General features: G+C 36.9%; 1 protein-coding gene across 2 annotated transcripts in view; it reads left to right on the plus strand.

Annotated features, from left to right (window-relative positions):
- LOC133609891 (integrin beta-1-like) overlaps nt 1-24,059 on the plus strand; it is a 214,519-nt gene extending 190,460 nt beyond the window's left edge. Inside the window, exons 15-17 of one of the 2 annotated variants that reach the window (XM_061965925.1) lie at nt 11,091-11,257; nt 16,678-16,755; nt 23,673-24,059. In XM_061965925.1, the coding sequence (XP_061821909.1) occupies nt 11,091-11,257; nt 16,678-16,755 (245 nt within the window). In that variant the 3' untranslated portion in view covers nt 23,673-24,059. The remainder of the gene's footprint in view (nt 1-11,090; nt 11,258-16,677; nt 16,756-23,672) is intronic. The other variant, XM_061965926.1, reaches the window with a different exon arrangement.
- The last annotated feature ends 890 nt before the right edge of the window (nt 24,060-24,949 follow it).

A 24,949-nucleotide genomic window follows, 5' to 3' on the forward strand; every position in this document is an offset into this window, starting at 1 on the left:
GTTTGTAATGGATTTAAATTGTTTTTTTTTAAGGATATCTTAGTCCCAGGCGACCAAATTTCAGCCTTGGGGCCATTTTTGTCCCAAAGTTATGTTATAAACTTGTGTGTGGTGTTGCTTCCTTATTTGTCATTACTCGATTTTGAACTGAATGCGACAGCTGGAACAAAAAGCACAGATAGGAGTATTGTTAGTCCAGAATCTTCATGTTCCTCATGGACCGACCTGATTAGTTTGTAATGGATTTAAATTGTTTTTTTAAGGATATCTTAGTCCCAGGCGACCAAATTACAGCCCGGGGGCCATTTTTGTGACAAAGTTATGTTACAAATTTGTGTGGTGTTGCTTCCTTATTTGTCATTACTCAATTTTAATGTGTAGCAGTGGCAACTGAACTGAATGCGACAGCTGGAACAAAAAATACAGATAGGAGTATTGTTAGTCCAGAATCTTCATGTTCCTCATGGACCGACCTGATTAGTTTGTAATGGATTTAAATTGGGTTTTTTAAGGATATCTTAGTCCCAGGCGACCAAATTACAGCCTTGGGGCCATTTTTGTCCCAAAGTTATGTTACAAACTTAGTGTGGTGTTGCTTCCTTATTTGTCATTACTCAATTTTAATGTGTAGCAGTGGCAACTGAACTGAATGCGACAGCTGGAACAAAAAACACAGATAGGAGTATTGTTAGTCCAGAAGCTTCATGTTCCTCATGGACCGACCTGATTAGTTTGTAATGGATTTAAATTGTTTTTTTAAGGATATCTTAGTCCCAGGCGACCAAATTACAGCCTGAGGGCCGTTTTTGTGACAAAGTTATGTTACAAACTTAGTGTGGTGTTGCTTCCTTATTTGTCATTACTCAATTTTAATGTGTAGCAGTGGCAACTGAACTGAATGCGACAGCTGGAACAAAAAGCACAGATAGGAGTATTGTTAGTCCAGAATCGTCATGTTCCTCATGGACCGACCTGATTAGTTTGTAATGGATTTAAATTGTTTTTCAATGATATCTTAGTCCCAGGCGACCAAATTTCAGCCTTGGGGCCATTTTTGTCCCAAAGTTATGTTATAAACTTGTGTGTGGTGTTGCTTCCTTATTTGTCATTACTCGATTTTGAACTGAATGCGACAGCTGGAACAAAAAGCACAGATAGGAGTATTGTTAGTCCAGAATCTTCATGTTCCTCATGGACCGACCTGATTAGTTTGTAATGGATTTAAATTGTTTTTCAAGGATATCTTAGTCCCAGGCGACCAAATTTCAGCCTGGGGGCCATTTTTGTCCCAAAGTTATGTTATAAACTTGTGTGTGGTGTTGCTTCCTTATTTGTCATTACTCAATTTTAATGTGTAGCAGTGGCAACTGAACTGAATGCGACAGCTGGAACAAAAAACACAGATAGGAGTATTGTTAGTCCAGAAGCTTCATGTTCCTCATGGACCGACCTGATTAGTTTGTAATGGATTTAAATTGGGTTTTTTAAGGATATCTTAGTCCCAGGCGACCAAATTACAGCCTGAGGGCCATTTTTGTCCCAAAGTTATGTTACAAACTTTTGTGTGGTGTTGCTTCCTTATTTGTCATTACTCAATTTTAATGTGTAGCAGTGGCAACTGAACTGAATGCGACAGCTGGAACAAAAAGCCCAGATAGGAGTATTGTTAGTCCAGAATCTTCATGTTCCTCATGGACCAACCTGATTAGTTTGTAATGGATTTAAATTGTTTTTTTTTAAGGATATCTTAGTCCCAGGCGACCAAATTACAGCCCGGGGGCCATTTTTGTGACAAAGTTATGTTACAAACTTAGTGTGGTTTTGCTTCCTTATTTGTCATTACTCAATTTTAATGTGTAGCAGTGGCAACTGAACTGAATGCGACAGCTGGAACAAAAAGCACAGATAGGAGTATTGTTAGTCCAGAATCTTCATGTTCCTCATGGACCGACCTGATTAGTTTGTAATGGATTCAAATTGTTTTTTTTTAAGGATATCTTAGTCCCAGGCGACCAAATTTCAGCCTTGGGGCCATTTTTGTCCCAAAGTTATGTTATAAACTTGTGTGTGGTGTTGCTTCCTTATTTGTCATTACTCAATTTTAATGTGTAGCAGTGGCAACTGAACTGAATGCGACAGCTGGAACAAAAAGCACAGATAGGAGTATTGTTAGTCCAGAATCTTCATGTTCCTCATGGACCGACCTGATTAGTTTGTAATGGATTTAAATTGTTTTTTTAAGGATATCTTAGTCCCAGGCGACCTAATTACAGTCTGGGGGCCATTTTTGTCCCAAAGTTATGTTACAAACTTAGTGTGGTGTTGCTTCCCTATTTGTCATTACTCAATTTTAATGTGTAGCAGTGGCAACTGAACTGAATGCGACAGCTGGAACAAAAAGCACAGATAGGAGTATTGTTAGTCCAGAATCTTCATGTTCCTCATGGACCGACCTGATTAGTTTGTAATGGATTTAAATTGTTTTTCAAGGATATCTTAGTCCCAGGCGACCAAATTTCAGCCTTGGGGCCATTTTTGTCCCAAAGTTATGTTATAAACTTGTGTGTGGTGTTGCTTCCTTATTTGTCATTACTCGATTTTGAATTGAATGCGACAGCTGGAACAAAAAACACAGATAGGAGTATTGTTAGTCCAGAATCTTCATGTTCCTCATGGACCGACCTGATTAGTTTGTAATGGATTTAAATTGTTTTTTTAAGGATATCTTAGTCCCAGGCGACCAAATTTCAGCCTTGGGGCCATTTTTGTCCCAAAGTTATGTTACAAACTTAGTGTGGTGTTGCTTCCTTATTTGTCATTACTCGATTTTGAACTGAATGCGACAGCTGGAACAAAAAGCACAGATAGGAGTATTGTTAGTCCAGAATCTTCATGTTCCTCATGGACCGACCTGATTAGTTTGTGATGGATTTAAATTGTTTTTCAAGGATATCTTAGTCCCAGGCGACCAAATTACAGCCCGGGGGCCATTTTTGTCACAAAGTTATGTTACAAACTTAGTGTGGTGTTGCTTCCTTATTTGTCATTACTCAATTTTAATGTGTAGCAGTGGCAACTGAACTGAATGTGACAGCATGTCAGAATTACGATGGTCAGTTGGAACAAAAAACACAGATAGGAGTATTGTTAGTCCAGAATCTTCATGTTCCTCATGGACCGACCTGATTAGTTTGTAATGGATTTAAATTGTTTTTCAAGGATATCTTAGTCCCAGGCGACCAAATTTCAGCCTTGGGGCCATTTTTGTCCCAAAGTTATGTTATAAACTTGTGTGTGGTGTTGCTTCCTTATTTGTCATTACTCGATTTTAAGGAGTATTGTTAGTCCAGAATCTTCATGTTCCTCATGGACCGACCTGATTAGTTTGTAATGGATTTAAATTGGGTTTTTTAAGGATATCTTAGTCCCAGGCGACCAAATTTCAGCCTTGGGGCCATTTTTGTCCCAAAGTTATGTTATAAACTTGTGTGTGGTGTTGCTTCCTTATTTGTCATTACTCAATTTTAATGTGTAGCAGTGGCAACTGAACTGAATGCGACAGCTGGAACAAAAAGCACAGATAGGAGTATTGTTAGTCCAGAATCTTCATGTTCCTCATGGACCGACCTGATTAGTTTGTAATGGATTTAAATTGTTTTTTTAAGGATATCTTAGTCCCAGGCGACCAAATTACAGCCTGAGGTCCATTTTTGTCCCAAAGTTATGTTACAAACTTAGTGTGGTGTTGCTTCCTTATTTGTCACTACTCAATTTTAATGTGTAGCAGTGGCAACTGAACTGAATGCGACAGCTGGAACAAAAAATACAGATAGGAGTATCGTTAGTCCAGAATCTTCATGTTCCTCATGGACCGACCTGATTAGTTTGTAATGGATTTAAATTGTTTTTTTTAAGGATATCTTAGTCCCAGGCGACCAAATTACAGCCCGGGGCCCATTTTTGTGACAAAGTTATGTTACAAACTTAGTGTGGTGTTGCTTCCTTATTTGTCATTACTCGATTTTGAACTGAATGCGACAGCTGGAACAAAAAGCACAGATAGGAGTATTGTTAGTCCAGAATCTTCATGTTCCTCATGGACCGACCTGATTAGTTTGTAATGGATTTAAATTGTTTTTTTAAGGATATCTTAGTCCCAGGCGACCAAATTTCAGCCTTGGGGCCATTTTTGTCCCAAAGTTATGTTACAAACTAGTGTGTGGTGTTGCTTCCTTATTTGTCATTACTCGATTTTGAACTGAATGCGACAGCTGGAACAAAAAGCACAGATAGGAGTATTGTTAGTCCAGAATCTTCATGTTCCTCATGGACCGACCTGATTAGTTTGTAATGGATTGAAATTGGGTTTTTTAAGGATATCTTAGTCCCAGGCGACCAAATTACAGCCTGGGGGCCATTTTTGTGACAAAGTTATGTTACAAACTTAGTGTGGTTTTGCTTCCTTATTTGTCATTACTCGATTTTAACGTGTAGCAGTGGCAACTGAACTGAATGCGACAGCTGGAACAAAAAGCACAGATAGGAATATTGTTAGTCCAGAATCTCCATGTTCCTCATGGAACCGACCTGATTAGTTTGTAATGGATTTACATTTTTTTTTTAAGGATATCTTAGTCCCAGGCGACCAAATTACAGCCCGGGGGCCATTTTTGTCCCAAAGTTATGTTACAAACTTAGTGTGGTATTGCTTCCTTATTTGTCATTACTTAATTTTAATGTGTAGCAGTGGCAACTGAACTGAATGCGACAGCTGGAACAAAAAGCACAGATAGGAGTATTGTTAGTCCAGAATCTTCATGTTCCTCATGGACCGACCTGATTAGTTTGTAATGGATTAAAATTGTTTTTTTAAGGATATCTTAGTCCCAGGCGACCAAATTACAGCCCGGGGGCCATTTTTGTGACAAAGTTATGTTACAAACTTAGTGTGGTGTTGCTTCCTTATTTGTCATTACTCGATTTTGAACTGAATGCGACAGCTGGAACAAAAAGCACAGATAGGAGTATTGTTAGTCCAGAATCTTCATGTTCCTCATGGACCGACCTGATTAGTTTGTAATGGATTTAAATTGTTTTTTGAAGGATATCTTAGTCCCAGGCGACCAAATTACAGCCTGAGGGCCATTTTTGTCCCAAAGTTATGTTACAAACTTAGTGTGGTGTTGCTTCCTTATTTGTCATTACTCGATTTTGAACTGAATGCGACAGCTGGAACAAAAAGCACAGATAGGAGTATTGTTAGTCCAGAATCTTCATGTTCCTCATGGACCGACCTGATTAGTTTGTAATGGATTTAAATTGTTTTTTTAAGGATATCTTAGTCCCAGGCGACCAAATTTCAGCCTTGGGGCCATTTTTGTCCCAAAGTTATGTTATAAACTTGTGTGTGGTGTTGCTTCCTTATTTGTCATTACTCGATTTTAAGGAGTATTGTTAGTCCAGAATCTTCATGTTCCTCATGGACCGACCTGATTAGTTTGTAATGGATTTCAATTGTTTTTTTAAGGATATCTTAGTCCCAGGCGACCAAATTTCAGCCTTGGGGCCATTTTTGTCCCAAAGTTATGTTATAAACTTGTGTGTGGTGTTGCTTCCTTATTTGTCATTACTCAATTTGAATGTGTAGCAGTGGCAACTGAACTGAATGCGACAGCTGGAACAAAAAGCACAGATAGGAGTATTGTTAGTCCAGAATCTTCATGTTCCTCATGGACCGACCTGATTAGTTTGTAATGGATTTAAATTGTTTTTTGAAGGATATCTTAGTCCCAGGCGACCAAATTACAGCCTGGGGGCCATTTTTGTGACAAAGTAATGTTACAAACTTTTGTGTGGTGTTGCTTCCTTATTTGTCATTACTCAATTTTAATGTGTAGCAGTGGCAACTGAACTGAATGCGACAGCTGGAACAAAAAGCACAGATAGGAGTATTGTTAGTCCAGAATCTTCATGTTCCTCATGGACCGACCTGATTAGTTTGTAATGGATTTAAATTGTTTTTTTTTAAGGATATCTTAGTCCCAGGCGACCAAATTACAGCCCGGGGGCCATTTTTGTCCCAAAGTTATGTTACAAACTAGTGTGTGGTGTTGCTTCCTTATTTGTCATTACTCGATTTTGAACTGAATGCGACAGCTGGAACAAAAAGCACAGATAGGAGTATTGTTAGTCCAGAATCTTCATGTTCCTCATGGACCGACCTGATTAGTTTGTAATGGATTTAAATTGGTTTTTAAGGATATCTTAGTCCCAGGCGACCAAATTTCAGCCTTGGGGCCATTTTTGTCCCAAAGTTATGTTATAAACTTGTGTGTGGTCTTGCTTCCTTATTTGTCATTACTCGATTTTGAACTGAATGCGACAGCTGGAACAAAAAGCACAGATAGGAGTATTGTTAGTCCAGAATCTTCATGTTCCTCATGGACCGACCTGATTAGTTTGTAATGGATTTAAATTGTTTTTTTTAAGGATATCTTAGTCCCAGGCGACCAAATTACAGCCCGGGGGCCATTTTTGTGACAAAGTTATGTTACAAACTTAGTGTGGTGTTGCTTCCTTATTTGTCATTACTCGATTTTGAACTGAATGCGACAGCTGGAACAAAAAGCACAGATAGGAGTATTGTTAGTCCAGAATCTTCATGTTCCTCATGGACCGACCTGATTAGTTTGTAATGGATTTAAATTGTTTTTCAAGGATATCTTAGTCCCAGGCGACCAAATTTCAGCCTTGGGGCCATTTTTGTCCCAAAGTTATGTTATAAACTTGTGTGTGGTGTTGCTTCCTTATTTGTCATTACTCGATTTTGAACTGAATGCGACAGCTGGAACAAAAAGCACAGATAGGAGTATTGTTAGTTCAGAATCTTCATGTTCCTCATGGACCGACCTGATTAGTTTGTAATGGATTTAAATTGTTTTTTTTAAGGATATCTTAGTCCCAGGCGACCAAATTACAGCCCGGGGGCCATTTTTGTGACAAAGTTATGTTACAAACTTAGTGTGGTGTTGCTTCCTTATTTGTCATTACTCGATTTTGAACTGAATGCGACAGCTGGAACAAAAAGCACAGACAGGAGTATTGTTAGTCCAGAATCTTCATGTTCCTCATGGACCGACCTGATTTGTTTGTAATGGATTTAAATTGTTTTTTTAAGGATATCTTAGTCCCAGGCGACCAAATTACAGCCCGGGGGCCATTTTTGTCCCAAAGTTATGTTACAAACTTAGTGTGGTGTTGCTTCCTTATTTGTCATTACTCGATTTTGAACTGAATGCGACAGCTGGAACAAAAAACACAGACAGGAGTATTGTTAGTCCAGAATCTTCATGTTTCTCATGGACCGACCTGATTAGTTTGTAATGGATTTAAATTGTTTTTCAAGGATATCTTAGTCCCAGGCGGCCAAATTACAGCCTGAGGGCCATTTTTGTCCCAAAGTTATGTTACAAACTTTTGTGTGGTGTTGCTTCCTTATTTGTCATTACTCGATTTTGAACTGAATGCGACAGCTGGAACAAAAAGCACAGATAGGAGTATTGTTAGTCCAGAATCTTCATGTTCCTCATGGACCGACCTGATTAGTTTGTAATGGATTTAAATTGTTTTGTAAGGATATCTTAGTCCCAGGCGACCAAATTTCAGCCCGGGGCCCATTTTTGTGACAAAGTTATGTTACAAACTTAGTGTGTGGTGTTGCTTCCTTATTTGTCATTACTCAATTTTAATGTGTAGCAGTGGCAACTGAACTGAATGCGACAGCTGGAACAAAAAGCACAGATAGGAGTATTGTTAGTCCAGAATCGTCATATTCTTCATAGACCGACCTGATTAGTTTGTAATGGATTTAAATTGTTTTTTTTAAGGATATCTTAGTCCCAGGCGACCAAATTACAGCCCGGGTGCCATTTTTGTCCCAAAGTTATGTAACAAACTTTTGTGTGGTGTTGCTTCCTTATTTGTCACTACTCAATTTTAATGTGTAACAGTGGCAACTGAACTGAATGCGACAGCTGGAACAAAAAGCACAGATAGGAGTATTGTTAGTCCAGAATCTTCATGTTCCTCATGGACCGACCTGATTAGTTTGTAATGGATTTAAATTGTTTTTCAAGGATATCTTAGTCCCAGGCGACCAAATTACAGCCTGAGGGCCATTTTTGTCCCAAAGTTATGTTACAAACTTAGTGTGGTGTTGCTTCCTTATTTGTCATTACTCGATTTTGAACTGAATGCGACAGCTGGAACAAAAAGCACAGATAGGAGTATTGTTAGTCCAGAATCTTCATGTTCCTCATGGACCGACCTGATTAGTTTGTAATGGATTTAAATTATTTTTTTTAAGGATATCTTAGTCCCAGGCGATCAAATTACAGCCCGGGGGCCATTTTTGTGACAAAGTTATGTTACAAATTTAGTGTGGTGTTGCTTCCTTATTTGTCATTACTCGATTTTGAACTGAATGCGACAGCTGGAACAAAAAGCACAGATAGGAGTATTGTTAGTCCAGAATCTTCATGTTCCTCATGGACCGACCTGATTAGTTTGTAATGGATTTAAATTGTTTTTTTAAGGATATCTTAGTCCCAGGCGACCAAATTACAGCCCGGGGGCCATTTTTGTCCCAAAGTTATGTTACAAACTAGTGTGTGGTGTTGCTTCCTTATTTGTCATTACTCGATTTTGAACTGAATGCGACAGCTGGAACAAAAAGCACAGATAGGAGTATTGTTAGTCCAGAATCTTCATGTTCCTCATGGACCGACCTGATTAGTTTGTAATGGATTTAAATTGTTTTTTTAAGGATATCTTAGTCCCAGGCGACAAAATTACAGCCCGGGGGCCATTTTTGTGACAAAGTTATGTTACAAACTTAGTGTGGTGTTGCTTCCTTATTTGTCATTACTGGATTTTAATGTGTAGCAGTGGCAACTGAACTGAATGCGACAGCTGGAACAAAAAACACAGATAGGAGTATTGTTAGTCCAGAATCTTCATGTTCCTCATGGACCGACCTGATTAGTTTGTAATGGATTTAAATTGTTTTTTTAAGGATATCTTAGTCCCAGGCGACCAAATTACAGCCCGGGGGCCATTTTTGTGACAAAGTTATGTTACAAACTTAGTGTGGTGTTGCTTCCTTATTTGTCATTACTGGATTTTAATGTGTAGCAGTGGCAACTGAACTGAATGCGACAGCTGGAACAAAAAGCCCAGATAGGAGTATTGTTAGTCCAGAATCTTCATGTTCCTCATGGACCAACCTGATTAGTTTGTAAAGGATTGAAATTGTTTTTTAGGGATATCTTAGTCCCAGGCGACCAAATTTCAGCCTTGGGGCCATTTTTGTCCCAAAGTTATGTTACAAACTTAGTGTGGTGTTGCTTCCTTATTTGTCACTACTCAATTTTAATGTGTAGCAGTGGCAACTGAACTGAATGCGACAGCTGGAACAAAAAGCACAGATAGGAGTATTGTTAGTCCAGAATCTTCATGTTCCTCATGGACCGACCTGATTAGTTTGTAATGGATTTAAATTGTTTTTCAAGGATATCTTAGTCCCAGGCGACCAAATTTCAGCCTTGGGGCCATTTTTGTCCCAAAGTTATGTTATAAACTTGTGTGTGGTGTTGCTTCCTTATTTGTCATTACTCGATTTTGAACTGAATGCGACAGCTGGAACAAAAAGCACAGATAGGAGTATTGTTAGTCCAGAATCTTCATGTTCCTCATGGACCGACCAGATTAGTTTGTAATGGATTTAAATTGTTTTTTTGAGGATATCTTAGTCCCAGGCGACCAAATTATAGCCCGGGTGCCATTTTTGTCCCAAAGTTATGTAACAAACTTTTGTGTGGTGTTGCTTCCTTATTTGTCACTACTCAATTTTAATGTGTAGCAGTGGCAACTGAACTGAATGCGACAGCTGGAACAAAAAGCACAGATAGGAGTATTGTTAGTCCAGAATCTTCATGTTCCTCATGGACCGACCTGATTAGTTTGTAATGGATTTAAATTGGTTTTTAAGGATGTCTTAGTCCTAGGCGACCAAGTTACAGCCTGGGGGCCATTTTTGTCCCAAAGTTATGTTACAAACTTTTGTGTGGTGTTGCTTCCTTATTTGTCATTACTCGATTTTGAACTGAATGCGACAGCTGGAACAAAAAGCACAGATAGGAGTATTGTTAGTCCAGAATCTTCATGTTCCTCATGGACCGACCTGATTAGTTTGTAATGGATTTAAATAGTTTTTTTAAGGATATCTTAGTCCCAGGCGACCAAATTACAGCCCGGGGGCCATTTTTGTCCCAAAGTTATGTTACAAACTAGTGTGTGGTGTTGCTTCCTTATTTGTCATTACTCAATTTTAATTTGTAGCAGTGGCAACTGAACTGAATGCGACAGCTGGAACAAAAAATACAGATAGGAGTATTGTTAGTCCAGAATCTTCATGTTCCTCATGGACCGACCTGATTAGTTTGTAATGGATTTAAATTGTTTTTTTAAGGATATCTTCGTCCCAGGTGACCAAATTACAGCCTGAGGGCCATTTTTGTCCCAAAGTTATATTACAAATTTGTGTGGTGTTGCTTCCTTATTTGTCATGACTCAATTTTAATGTGTAGCAGTGGCAACTGAACTGAATGCGACAGCTGGAACGAAAAGCACAGATAGGAGTATTGTTAGTCCAGAATCTTCATGTTCCTCATGGACCGACCTGATTAGTTTGTAATGGATTTAAATTGGGTTTTTTAAGGATATCTTAGTCCCAGGCGACCAAATTACAGCCTGGGGGCCATTTTTGTCCCAAAGTTATATTACAAACTTAGTGTGGTGTTGCTTCCTTATTTGTCATTACTCAATTTGAATGTGTAGCAGTGGCAACTGAACTGAATGCGACAGCTGGAACAAAAAGCACAGATAGGAGTATTGTTAGTCCAGAATCTTCATGTTCCTCATGGACCGACCTGATTAGTTTGTAATGGATTTAAATTAAATTGAGAGATTTCTAGCGTTTAAAGACAAAGTGTCCCCTGAATGTGTCCTAACGCTCCTTTGCTGGCTCTCAGACTGTCCTGCTGGGCCCGACATCATCCCCATTGTGGCGGGCGTGGTCGCCGGCATCGTCCTGATTGGTTTAGCCCTGCTGCTCATCTGGAAGCTGCTGACCATCATCCACGATCGCAGAGAGTTTGCTAAATTTGAGAAGGAGAAGATGAACGCCAAATGGGACACGGTGAGATATTAGCAGGAGAGTTTGGATATTTCATAACCGGTGATTGGGGATGGCCACTCGGATGTTTCCTGCAAAAGGACCAAACCGGAATTTTTGCTTTTGAGTCCACTAGAGAGGCAGCAGCTGCCTAAAGTGGTCTCCTGGAGAAAAAGTGCTTCAGCAGCCTGCTATGAGCTGTAAACATGAATATTACAATAATTAACATGAATATTAGGGGAAATGACATGAATATTACAATAATTATCATGAATATTAGGATAATTAACATGAATATTAGGAGAATTAAATAAATGTTAGGAAAATTAACATGAATATTAGGAGGAGTAAATGAATATTAGGAGAATTAACATGAATATTAGGAGAATTAACATGAATATTAGGAGAAATGACATGAATATTAGAATAATTAACATGAATATTAGGAGAATTAACATGAATATTAAGATAATTAACATGAATATTAGGAGGATTAACATGAATATTAGGAGAATTAAATTAATATTAGGAGAATTAAATTAACATTAGGAAAATTAAATTAATATTAGTAGAATTAACATGAATAATAGCACAATTAAATTAATATTAGAATTAAAATAATATTCGGAGGATTCAATGAATATTAGGAGAATTAACATGAATATTAGGATAATTAACATGAATATTAGGAGAATTAACATGAATATTAGGACACTTAACATGAATATTAGGAGAATTCACATTAATATTAGAAGAATTAACATGAATATTATGAGAAATTACATGAATATTAGAATAATTAACATGAATATTAGGGGAAATGACATGAATATTAGAATAATTATCATGAATATTAGGATAATTAACATGAAGATTAGGAGAATTAAATGAATGTTAGGAAAATTAACATGAATATTAGGAGAATTAACATGAATATTAGGAGAATTAACATGAATATTAGGAGAATTAAATTAACATTAGGAGGAGTAAATGAATATTAGGAGATTAGGATAATTAACATGAATAGTAGGAGAATTAACATGAATATTAGGACACTTAACATGAATATTAGGAGAATTAACATGAATATTAGGAGAAATGACATGAATATTAGAATAATTAACATGAATATTAGGAGAATTAACATGAATATTAGAAGAATCAACATGAATATTAGGAGAATTAAATTAGTATTAGGAGAATTAAATTAACATTAGGATAATTAAATTAATATTAGTAGAATTAACATGAATAATAGGAGAATTAAATTAATATTAGGATAATTAAAATGATATTCGGAGGATTCAATGAATATTAGGAGAATTAACATTAATATTAGGATAATTAACATGAATATTAGGAGAATTCACATGAATATTAGAATAATTAACATGAATATTAGGAGAAATTACATGAATATTAGAATAATTAACATGAATATTAGGAGAATTAACATGAATATTACGAGAAATTACATGAATATTAGAATAATTAACATGAATATTAGAAGAATTAAATGAATATTAGGAAAATTAACATGAACATTAGGAGAATTAACATGAATATTAGGATAATTAAATGAATGTTAGGAAAATTAACATGAATATTAGTAGAATTAACATGAATATTAGGAGAATTAACATGAATATTAGGAGAATTAAATTAATATTAGGAGGAGTAAATGAATATTAGGAGAATTAACATGAATAGTAGGAGAATTAACTTGAATATTAGGACACTTAACATGAATATTAGGAGAAATGACATGAATATTAGAATAATTAACATGAATATTAGGAAAATTAACATGAATATTAGAAGAATCAACATGAATGTTAGGAGAATTAACATGAATATTAGGAGAATCAAATTAATATTAGGAGAATTAAATTAACATTAGGATAATTAAATTAATATTAGTAGAATTAACATGAATATTAGAATAATTAACATGAATATTAGGAGAAATTAACATGAATATTAGGAGAATTAAATGAATATTAGAAAAATTAACATGAATATTAGGAGAATTAACATGAATATTAGGAGAATTAACATGAATATTAGGATAATTAAATTAATATTAGGAGGATTAAATGAACATTAGGATAATTAAATTAATATTAGGATAATTAAATTAATATTAGGAGAATTAACATGAATATTAGGAGAATTAACGTGAATATTAGGAGAATTAACATGAATATTTTAATAATTAACATGAATATTAGAATAATCAACATGAAATTGGGATAATTAACATGAATATTAAAATAATTAACATTAATATTATGAGAATTAACATGAATATTAGGAGAAATGACATGAATATTAGAATAATTAACATGAATATTAGGAGAATTAACATTTATATTAGAAGAATCAACATGAATGTTAGGAGAATTAACATGAATATTAGGAGAATTAAATTAATATTAGGAGAATTAAATTAACATTAGGATAATTAAATTAATATTAGTAGAATTAACATGCATAATAGGAGAATTAAATTAATATTAGGAGAATTAACATGAATATTAGGAGAATTAAATGAATATTAAGAGAATTAACATGAATATTAGGAGAATTAAATGAATGTTAGGAAAATTAACATGAATATTAGGAGAATTAACATGAATATTAGGAGAATTAACATGAATATTAGGATAATTAAATTAATATTAGGAGGAGTAAATGAATATTAGGAGAATTAACATGAATATTAGGATAATTAACATGAATAGTAGGAGAATTAAATAAATGTTAGGAAAATCAACATGAATATTAGGAGAATTAACATGAATATTAGGAGAATTAAATTAATATTAGGAGGAGTAAATGAATATTAGGAGAATTAACATGAATATTAGGACACTTAACATGAATATTAGGAGAATTAACATGAATATTAGGAGAAATGACATGAATATTAGAATAATTAACATGAATATTAGGAGAATTAACATGAATATTAGAAGAATCAACATGAATATTAGGAGAATTAACATGAATATTAGGAGCATTAAATTGATATTAGGAGAATTAAATTAACATTAGGATAATTAAATTAATATTAGTAGAATTAACATGAATAATAGGATAATTAAATTAATATTAGGAGAATTAAAATAATATTCGGAGGATTCAATGAATATTAGGAGAATTAAAATGAATATTAGGATAATTAACATGAATATTAGGAGAATTAACATGAATATTAGGACACTTAACATGAATATTAGGAGAATTCACATTAATTTTAGAAGAATTAACATGAATATTAGGAGAAATTACATGAATATTAGAATAATTAACATGAATATTAGGAGAATTAACATAAATATTAGGACACTTAACATGAATATTAGGAGAATTAAATGAACATTAGGAACATTAACATGAACATTAGGAGAATTAACATGAATATTAGGATAATTAAATTAATATTAGGAGAATTAAATGAACATTAGTATAATTAAATTAATATTAGGAGAATTAAATGAATAATAGGATAATTAAATTAATATTAGGAGAATTAAATGAACATTAGTATAATTAAATTGATATTAGGAGAATTAAATTAATATTAGGATAATTAACATGACTATTAGGAGAATTAACATAAATATGAGGATAATTAACATGAATATTTGAATAATTAACATGAATATTAGAATAATTAACATGAATATTGGGAGAATTAACATGAATATTAGAATAATTAACATGAATATTGGGAGAATTAACATGAATATTAGAAGAATTAACATTAATATTAGGAGAATGAACATGAATATTAGGAGAATTAACATGAATATTAGAAGAATACACATGAATATTAGGAGAATTAACATGAATATTAGGACAATTAACATGAATATTAGGAGAATTAACATGAATATTAGTAGAATTCACATTAATATTAGAATAACATAAATATTGGGAGAATTAACATGAATATTAGAATAATTAACATGAATATTGGGAGAATTAACATGAATATTAGAAGAATACACATTAATATTAGGAGAATGAACATGAATATTAGGAGAATTAACATGAATATTAGAAGAATACACATGAATATTAGGAGAATTAACATGAATATTAGGACAATTAACATGAATATTAGGAGAATTAACATGAATATTAGGAGAATTCACATTAATATTAGAATAATTGACATGAATATTAGGAGAAATTACATGAATATTAGAATAATTAACATGAATATTAGGAGAATTAACATGAATATTAGAAGAATTAACATGAATATTACGAGAAATTACATGAATAATAGAATAATTAACATGAATATTAGGAGAATTAAATGAATATTAGGAACATTAACATGAACATTAGGAGAATTAACATGAATATTAGGATAATTAAATTAATATAAGGAGAATTAAATGAATATTAGTATAGTTAAATAAAATTAGGAGAATTAAATGAATATTAGGATAATTAAATTAATATTAGGAGAATTAAATGAATATTAGGAGAATTAACATAAATATTAGGAGAATTAACATGAATATTAGGAGAATTAACATAAATATGAGGAGAATTAACATGAATATTAGAATAAATAACATGAATATTGGGAGAATTAACATGACTATTAGAAGAATTAACATTAATGTTAGGAGAATTAACATGAATATTAGGAGAATTAACATGAATATTAGGATAATTAAATGAATATTAGGAGAATTAACATGAAAATTAAAAGAATAAACATGAATATTAGGAGAATTAACATGAATATTAGGAGAATTAAATGAATATTAGGAGAATTAAATGAATATTAGAATAATTAACATGAATATTAGGAGAATTAACATGAATATTAGGACAATTAACATGAATATTAGGACAATTAACATGAATATTAGAAGAATTGGGAGGAGAGGGGGTGAGAAAAACTAAATAATAAAAACAGGTGCTGAGTGCAATGCCTGACTTTAAACCTGCGAGGATCATGTATCGTGTGTCGTAAATGAGATTTGCAGAGGCCTTAATATGAGAGCGCCGTTCCTTCTTTTCCTTCTGGGGAGTCACAGCTGAAGAAACAGATCCATGATGTTGCTTTTGAACCGGGCTCAAAATGAAACGGAAAAAGTGGGAGGCCGCATGGACTTTTTAGGTAATGTTATGCACTGTGAGCAGAGCCGGGCGGTGTGTCCTCAGCTCCTCTCCTCCTCCTGCTCAGTCCTCAGTAACATGACCACAGTCTGCAGTCTGCCTCCCCCTAGTGGTGGCATCACCTCCTTCTTCCTCCATCTAGTGGTGGAAATGACTTATTCCCACTCGGCTGATTCCTAACCCTTTTTTTTTTGCTTCTGGTTATCTTTTGTCATCTTTATTCTTTCCTCCCTGGCAGACTTGTTTTTGTTCTCTTACCCTTTCTCCCCTTTTCTGTGCTCATTCTCTGCCTGTAGCAAGACAACCCCATATACAAGAGTCCTATCAATAAGTTCCAGAATCCAAACTATGGACGTAGACCAGATGCCCTTTAAGTTTGTATTCCTTTTCATCTCCACCAGGTTTTCCCCGCATGGCTTGTTGGTGTGTGCACACTCGCTTTCTTCTTCTCGCCCTTTACTTGTTTGAGCGATAAGAGGAACATTTTATCCCGGTTTTAATGGATGGTTAGTTTGTTTTCCAACAATGCAGCATACATGAAGGTGTGGAGTAAACGCATGAGTGTGCTGTGATAATACACAGGATTGGGTTTGTTTCAGACTACTATCACTGTCTGGTAAGTCGGTTTTGGATTAAAGACGGCTTCACGTATTTAGGCTTCGGTATTAACATCAAAGGCATGTCATGATTGTGTGTCATCACTTTGAATGTATCTTTATATTTACACTGGTAGGTCAAGTTTCCATGTCTCAGTACTTTTTGCACCACTTACAGGAACAGTTTGATCCCTAAGTTGAAAGTAGTCTTCATCAAGTTCCCATGAGTCAGTGAAAGTAGAGTCTTCATCAAGTACCCATGAGTCAGTGAAAGTAGAGTCTTCATCAAGTACCCATGAGTCAATGAAAGTAGAGTCTTCATGAAGTACCCCATGAGTCAGGGAAAGTAGTGTCTTCATCAAGTACCCATGAGTCAGTGAAAGTAGAGTCTTCATCAAGTACCCATGATTCAGTAAAGTCGAGTCTTCATCAAGTACCCATGAGTGAAAGTAGAGTCTTCATCAAGTACCCATGAGTCAGTGAAAGTAGAGTCTTCATCAAGTACCCATTAGTCAGTAAAGTCGAGTCTTCATCGAGCATCCATTAGTCAGTAAAGTTAAATCTTCGTCGAGTACCCATGAGTCAGTGAAAGTAATCTTCATTGAGGAACCCATGAGTCAGTAAAGTCGAGTCTTCATTGAGCACCCATGATTCAGTGAAAGTAGAGTCTTCAAGTACCCATGAGTCAGTGAAAGTAGAGTCTTCATCAAGTACCAATGAGTCAATGAAAGTAGAGTCTCCATCAAGTACCCATGAATCAGTGAAAGTAGAGTCTTCATCAAGTACGCATGAGTCAGTGAAAGTAGAGTCTTCATTAAGTACCCATGAGTCATTGAAAGTAGTCTTCATCAAGTACCCATGAATCAGTGAAAGTAGAGTCTTCATCAAGTACCCATGAGTCAGTGAAAGTAGTCTTCATTGAGGAACCCATCAGTCAATGAAAGTAGAGTCTTTGTCGAGCACCCATGAGTCAGTGAAAGTAGAGCCTTCATCAAGTACCCATGAGTCAATGAAAGTAGAGTCTTCATCAAGTACCCATGAGTCATTGAAAGTAGAGTCTTCATGAAGTACCCCATGAGTCAGTGAAAGTAGTGTCTTCATCAAGTACCCATGATTCAGTAAAGTCGAGTCTTCATCAAGTACCCATGATTCAGTAAAGTCGAGTCTTCATCAAGTACCCATGAGTCGATGAAAGTAGTGTCTTCATGAAGTACCCCATGAGTCAGTGAAAGAAGAGTCTTCATCAAGTACCCGTGAAGCAGGAAAGTCGAGTCTTCATCGAGCATCCATTAGTCAGTAAAGTTAAATCTTCGTCGAGTACCCATGAGTCAGTGAAGGTAATCTTCATTGAGGAACCCATGAGTCAGTAAAGTCGAGTCTTCATTGAGCACCCATGATTCAGTGAAAGTAGAGTCTTCAAGTACCCATGAGTCAGTGAAAGTAGAGTCTTCATCAAGTACCAATGAGTCAATGAAAGTAGAGTCTCCATTACCCATGAGTCAGTGAAGGTAAAGTCTTCATCAAGTACCAATGAGTCAATGAAAGTGGAGTCTCCATCAAGTACCCATGAGTCAGTGAAGGTAAAGTCTTCATCAAGTACCCATGAGTCAGTGAAAGTAGAGTCTTCATCGAGCACCCATGAGTCAGTGAAAGTCGAGTCTTCATTGAGGAACCCATGAGTCAATGAAAGTAGAGTCTTTGTCGAGCACCCATGAGTCAGTGAAAGTAGAGCCTTCATCAAGTACCCATGAGTCAGTGAAAGTAGTGTCTTCATCAAGTACCCATGATTCAGTAAAGTCGAGTCTTCATCAAGTACCCATGAGTCGATGAAAGTAGTGTCTTCATGAAGTACCCCATGAGTCAGTGAAAGTCGAGTCTTCATCAAGTACCCATGAGTCGATGAAAGTAGTGTCTTCATGAAGTACCCCATGAGTCAGTGAAAGTAGAGTCTTCATCAAGTACCCATGAGTCAATGAAAGTAGAGTCTTCATCAAGTACCCCATGAGTCAGTGAAAGTAGTGTCTTCATCAAGTACCCATGATTCAGTAAAGTCGAGTCTTCATCAAGTACCCATGAGTCGATGAAAGTAGTGTCTTCATGAAGTACCCCATGAGTCAGTGAAAGTAGAGTCTTCATCAAGTACCCGTGAAGCAGTAAAGTCGAGTCTTCATCGAGCATCCATTAGTCAGTAAAGTTAAATCTTCGTCGAGTACCCATGAGTCAGTGAAAGTAATCTTCATTGAGGAACCCATGAGTCAGTAAAGTCGAGTCTTCATTGAGCACCCATGATTCAGTGAAAGTAGAGTCTTCAAGTACCCATGAGTCAGTGAAAGTAGAGTCTTCATCAAGTACCAATGAGTCAGTGAAGGTAAAGTTTTCATCAAGTACCCATGAGTCAGTGAAAGTAGAGTCTTCATCAAGTACCCATGAGTCAATGAAAGTAGAGTCTTCGTCAAGCACCCATGAGTCAGTGAAAGTAGAGTCTTCGTCAAGTACCCATGAGTCAATGAAAGTAGAGTCTTCATGAAGTACCCCATGAGTCAGTGAAAGTAGTGTCTTCCATCAAGTACCCATGATTCAGTAAAGTCGAGTCTTCATCAAGTACCCATGAGTCGATGAAAGTAGTGTCTTCATGAAGTACCCCATGAGTCAGTGAAAGTAGAGTCTTCATCAAGTACCCATGAAGCAGGAAAGTCGAGTCTTCATCGAGCATCCATTAGTCAGTAAAGTTAAATCTTCGTCGAGTACCCATGAGTCAGTGAAAGTAATCTTCATTGAGGAACCCATGAGTCAATGAAAGTCGAGTCTTCATTGAGCACCCATGATTCAGTGAAAGTAGAGTCTTCAAGTACCCATGAGTCAGTGAAAGTAGAGTCTTCATCAAGTACCAATGAGTCAGTGAAGGTAAAGTTTTCATCAAGTACCCATGAGTCAGTGAAAGTAGAGTCTTCATCAAGTACCCATGAGTCAATGAAAGTAGAGTCTTCATCAAGTACCCATGAGTCGATGAAAGTAGTGTCTTCATGAAGTACCCCATGAGTCAGTGAAAGTAGAGTCTTCATTAAGTACCCATGAGTCAGTGAAAGTAGAGTCTTCATCAAGTACCCATGAGTCAATGAAAGTAGAGTCTTCATGAAGTACCCATGAGTCAGTGAAAGTAGAGTCTTCAAGTACCCATGAGTCAGTGAAAGTTTAGTCTTCATCAAGTACCCATGAGTGAAAGTAGAGTCTTCATCAAGTACCCATGAGTCAGTGAAAGTAGAGCCTTCATCAAGTACCCATGAGTCAATGAAAGTAGAGTCTTCATCAAGTACCCATGAGTCATTGAAAGTAGAGTCTTCATGAAGTACCCCATGAGTCAGTGAAAGTAGTGTCTTCATCAAGTACCCATGATTCAGTAAAGTCGAGTCTTCATCAAGTACCCATGATTCAGTAAAGTCGAGTCTTCATCAAGTACCCATGAGTCGATGAAAGTAGTGTCTTCATGAAGTACCCCATGAGTCAGTGAAAGAAGAGTCTTCATCAAGTACCCGTGAAGCAGGAAAGTCGAGTCTTCATCGAGCATCCATTAGTCAGTAAAGTTAAATCTTCGTCGAGTACCCATGAGTCAGTAAAAGTAATCTTCATTGAGGAACCCATGAGTCAGTAAAGTCGAGTCTTCATTGAGCACCCATGATTCAGTGAAAGTAGAGTCTTCAAGTACCCATGAGTCAGTGAAAGTAGAGTCTTCATCAAGTACCCATGAGTCAATGAAAGTAGAGTCTCCATCAAGTACCCATGAGTCAGTGAAGGTAAAGTCTTCATCAAGTACCCATGAGTCAGTGAAAGTAGTCTTCATCGAGCACCCATGAGTCAGTGAAAGTCGAGTCTTCATTGAGGAACCCATGAGTCAATGAAAGTAGAGTCTTCGTCGAGCACCCATGAGTCAGTGAAAGTAGAGCCTTCATCAAGTACCCATGAGTCAATGAAAGTAGAGTCTTCATCAAGTACGCATGAGTCAATGAAAGTAGAGTCTTTATCAAGTACCCATGAATCAGTGAAAGTAGAGTCTTCATCAAGTACGCATGAGTCAGTGAAAGTAGAGTCTTCATGAAGTACCCCATGAGTCAGTGAAAGTAGTGTCTTCATCAAGTACCCATGAGTCAGTGAAAGTAGAGCCTTCATCAAGTACCCATGAGTCAGTGAAAGTAGAGCCTTCATCAAGTACCCATGAGCCAATGAAAGTAGAGTCTTCATGAAGTACCCATGAGTCAGTGAAAGTAGAGTCTTCATTGAGGAACCCATGAGTCAATGAAAGTAGAGTCTTTGTCGAGCACCCATGAGTCAGTGAAAGTAGAGCCTTCATCAAGTACCCATGAGTCAGTGAAAGTAGAGCCTTCAAGTACCCATGAGTCAATGAAAGTAGAGTCTTCATCAAGTACCCATGAGTCAGTGAAAGTAGAGTCTTCATCAAGTACCCATGAGTCAGTGAAAGTAGTCTTCATCAAGTATGCATGAGTCAATGAAAGTAGAGTCTTTATCAAGTACCCATGAATCAGTAAAAGTAGAGCCTTCATCAAGTACCCATGAGTCAATGAAAGTAGAGTCTTCATGAAGTACCCATGAGTCAGTGAAAGTAGAGTCTTCATTGAGGAACCTATGAGTCAATGAAAGTAGAGTCTTTGTCGAGCACCCATGAGTCAGTGAAAGTAGAGCCTTCATCAAGTACCCATGAGTCAATGAAAGTAGAGTCTTCATGAAGTAGCCATGAGTCAGTGAAAGTAGAGTCTTCAAGTACCCATGAGTCAGTGAAAGTAGAGTCTTCATCAAGTACCCATGAGTCAGTGAAAGTAGAGCCTTCATCAAGTACCCATGAGTTAATGAAAGTAGAGTCTTCATCAAGTACCCATGAGTCAGTGAAAGTAGCGCCTTCATCAAGTACGCATGAGTCAATGAAAGTAGAGTCTTCATCAAGTACGCATGAGTCAATGAAAGTAGAGTCTTCATCAAGTACGCATGAGTCAATGAAAGTAGAGTCTTTATCAAGTACCCATGAATCAGTGAAAGTAGAGTCTTCATCAAGTACCCATGAGTCAGTGAAAGTAGTCTTCATCAAGTACGCATGAGTCAATGAAAGTAGAGTCGTCATGAAGTACCCATGAGTCAATGAAAGTAGAGTCTTCATCAAGTACCCATGAGTCAATGAAAGTAGAGTCTTCATGAAGTACCCATGAGTCAATGAAAGTAGAGTCTTCATCAAGTACCCATGAGTGAAAGTAGAGTCTTTGTCGAGCACCCATGAGTCAGTGAAAGTAGAGCCTTCATCAAGTACCCATGAGTCAATGAAAGTAGTCTTCATTAAGTACCCATGAGTCAGTAAAAGTAGAGTCTTCATGAAGTACCCATGAGTCAGTGAAAGTAGAGTCTTCAAGTACCCATGAGTCAGTGAAAGTAGAGTCTTCATCAAGTACCCATGAGTCAGTGAAAGTAGAGTCTTCATCAAGTAACCATGAGTCAGTGAAAGTAGAGTCTTCATCAAGTACTCATGAGTCAGTGAAAGTAGAGTCTTCATCAAGTACCCATGAGTCAATGAAAGTAGAGTCTTCATGAAGTACCCATGAGTCAGTGAAAGTAGAGTCTTCAAGTACCCATGAGTCAGTGAAAGTAGAGTCTTCATCAAGTACCCATGAGTGAAAGTAGAGTCTTCATCAAGTACGCATGAGTCAATGAAAGTAGAGTCTTTATCAAGTACCCATGAGTCAGTGAAAGTAGAGCCTTCATCAAGTACCCATGAGTCAGTGAAAGTAGAGTCTTCATCAAGTACCCATGAGTCAGTGAAAGTAGAGTCTTCAAGTACCCATGAGTCAGTGAAAGTAGAGTCTTCATCAAGTACCCATGAGTCAGTAAAAGTTGAATCTCCATAGAGTACCTATGAGTCAGTGAAAGTTGGGTTCTTATTGAGTACCCGTGAGTCAGTGAGACTTGAGCCTTCCTGAGTGTCACAGAACAGTGTGTCCTCCAGGTCTGGTCAGAGAACAGGAAGTACTGAAACATTGAACATGTGCGTACAAAAGTCTAGACATTTGGATCGCTTGCAAAGGTTTCTAGTGTTTGGTCCTAACTTCCAGACCAGAGTCACTAACTTGTAGTGAGCTGAATGTGCCAAACTTGTTGTTGTTGTTATCTCCTAAGTGTGGCTGTGTTTCCTTCATGCTGTTATCTCCTAAGTGTGGCTGTGTTTCCTTCATGTTGTTATCTCCTAAGTGTGGCTGTGTTTCCTTCATGTTGTTATCTCCTAAGTGTGGCTGTGTTTCCTTCATGTTGTCATCTCCTAAGTGTGGCTGTGTTTCCTTCATGTTGTTATCTCCTAAGTGTGGCTGTGTTTCCTTCATGTTGTCATCTCCTAAGTGTGGCTGTGTTTCCTTCATGTTGTTATCTCCTAAGTGTGGCTGTGTTTCCTTCATGTTGTTATCTCCTAAGTGTGGCTGTGTTTCCTTCATGTTGTTATCTCCTAAGTGTGGCTGTGTTTCCTTCATGTTGTTATCTCCTAAGTGTGGCTGTGTTTCCTTCATGTTGTTATCTCCTAAGTGTGGCTGTGTTTCCTTCATGTTGTTATCTCCTAAGTGTGGCTGTGTTTCCTTCAGGTTGTTATCTCCTAAGTGTGGCTGTGTTTCCTTCATGTTGTTATCTCCTAAGTGTGGCTGTGTTTCCTTCAGGGTGAGAATCCCATCTACAAAAGTGCCGTCACCACCGTGGTCAACCCCAAGTATGAAGGCAAATGATGAGGAGACGGTCGTCACGACAACGCTCCATTTGACCAGCGCCCGCCTCCACTAACACACGTATTTATGTGCTTCTCTCTTATTGTGGATGTACAGTACATGTATATACTTTGAACAGTCACACGTGTGCAAGAAATGAAGCCCCCTTTCACTTCTCACCACGCTATCGCCGACATAAACGGAAATATTCAGCTTGGTAAAGGTATGTCGTGTGCACTTCCTGTCCGTCGACGGTGTCTTGGACCTGAGGAGTGGTCTATATATACAGGTAAAAGCCAGTAAATTAGAATATTTTGAAAAACTTGATTTATTTCAGTAATTGCATTCAAAAGGTGTAACTTGTACATTATATTTATTCATTGCACACAGACTGATGCATTCAAATGTTTATTTCATTTAATTTTGATGATTTGAAGTGGCAACAAATGAAAATCCAAAATTCCGTGTGTCACAAAATTAGAATATTACTTAAGGCTAATACAAAAAAGGGATTTTTTAGAAATGTTGGCCAACTGAAAAGTATGAAAATGAAAAATATGAGCATGTACAATACTCAATACTTGGTTGGAGCTCCTTTTGCCTCAATTACTGCGTTAATGCGGCGTGGCATGGAGTCGATGAGTTTCTGGCACTGCTCAGGTGTTATGAGAGCCCAGGTTGCTCTGATAGTGGCCTTCAACTCTTCTGCGTTTTTGGGTCTGGCATTCTGCATCTTCCTTTTCACAATACCCCACAGATTTTCTATGGGGCTAAGGTCAGGGGAGTTGGCGGGCCAATTTAGAACAGAAATACCATGGTCCGTAAACCAGGCACGGGTAGATTTTGCGCTGTGTGCAGGCGCCAAGTCCTGTTGGAACTTGAAATCTCCATCTCCATAGAGCAGGTCAGCAGCAGGAAGCATGAAGTGCTCTAAAACTTGCTGGTAGACGGCTGCGTTGACCCTGGATCTCAGGAAACAGAGTGGACCGACACCAGCTGGACTGCTGCTGAGTGGTCCAAAGTCATGTTTTCTGACGAAAGCAAATTTTGCATTTCCTTTGGAAATCGAGGTCCCAGAGTCTGGAGGAAGACAGGAGAGGCACAGGATCCACGTTGCCTGAAGTCTAGTGTAAAGTTTCCACCATCAGTGATGGTTTGGGGTAGGGCCGACATCCGGGCAACTGAGCTACATACGGGTTCTTCGAGCCATAGCAACCTGACTGGCGTTGAAA

This window comes from Nerophis lumbriciformis, linkage group LG07 (assembly GCF_033978685.3).
Source record: "Nerophis lumbriciformis linkage group LG07, RoL_Nlum_v2.1, whole genome shotgun sequence".
NCBI classification, from domain to species: Eukaryota; Metazoa; Chordata; class Actinopteri; order Syngnathiformes; family Syngnathidae; genus Nerophis; species Nerophis lumbriciformis.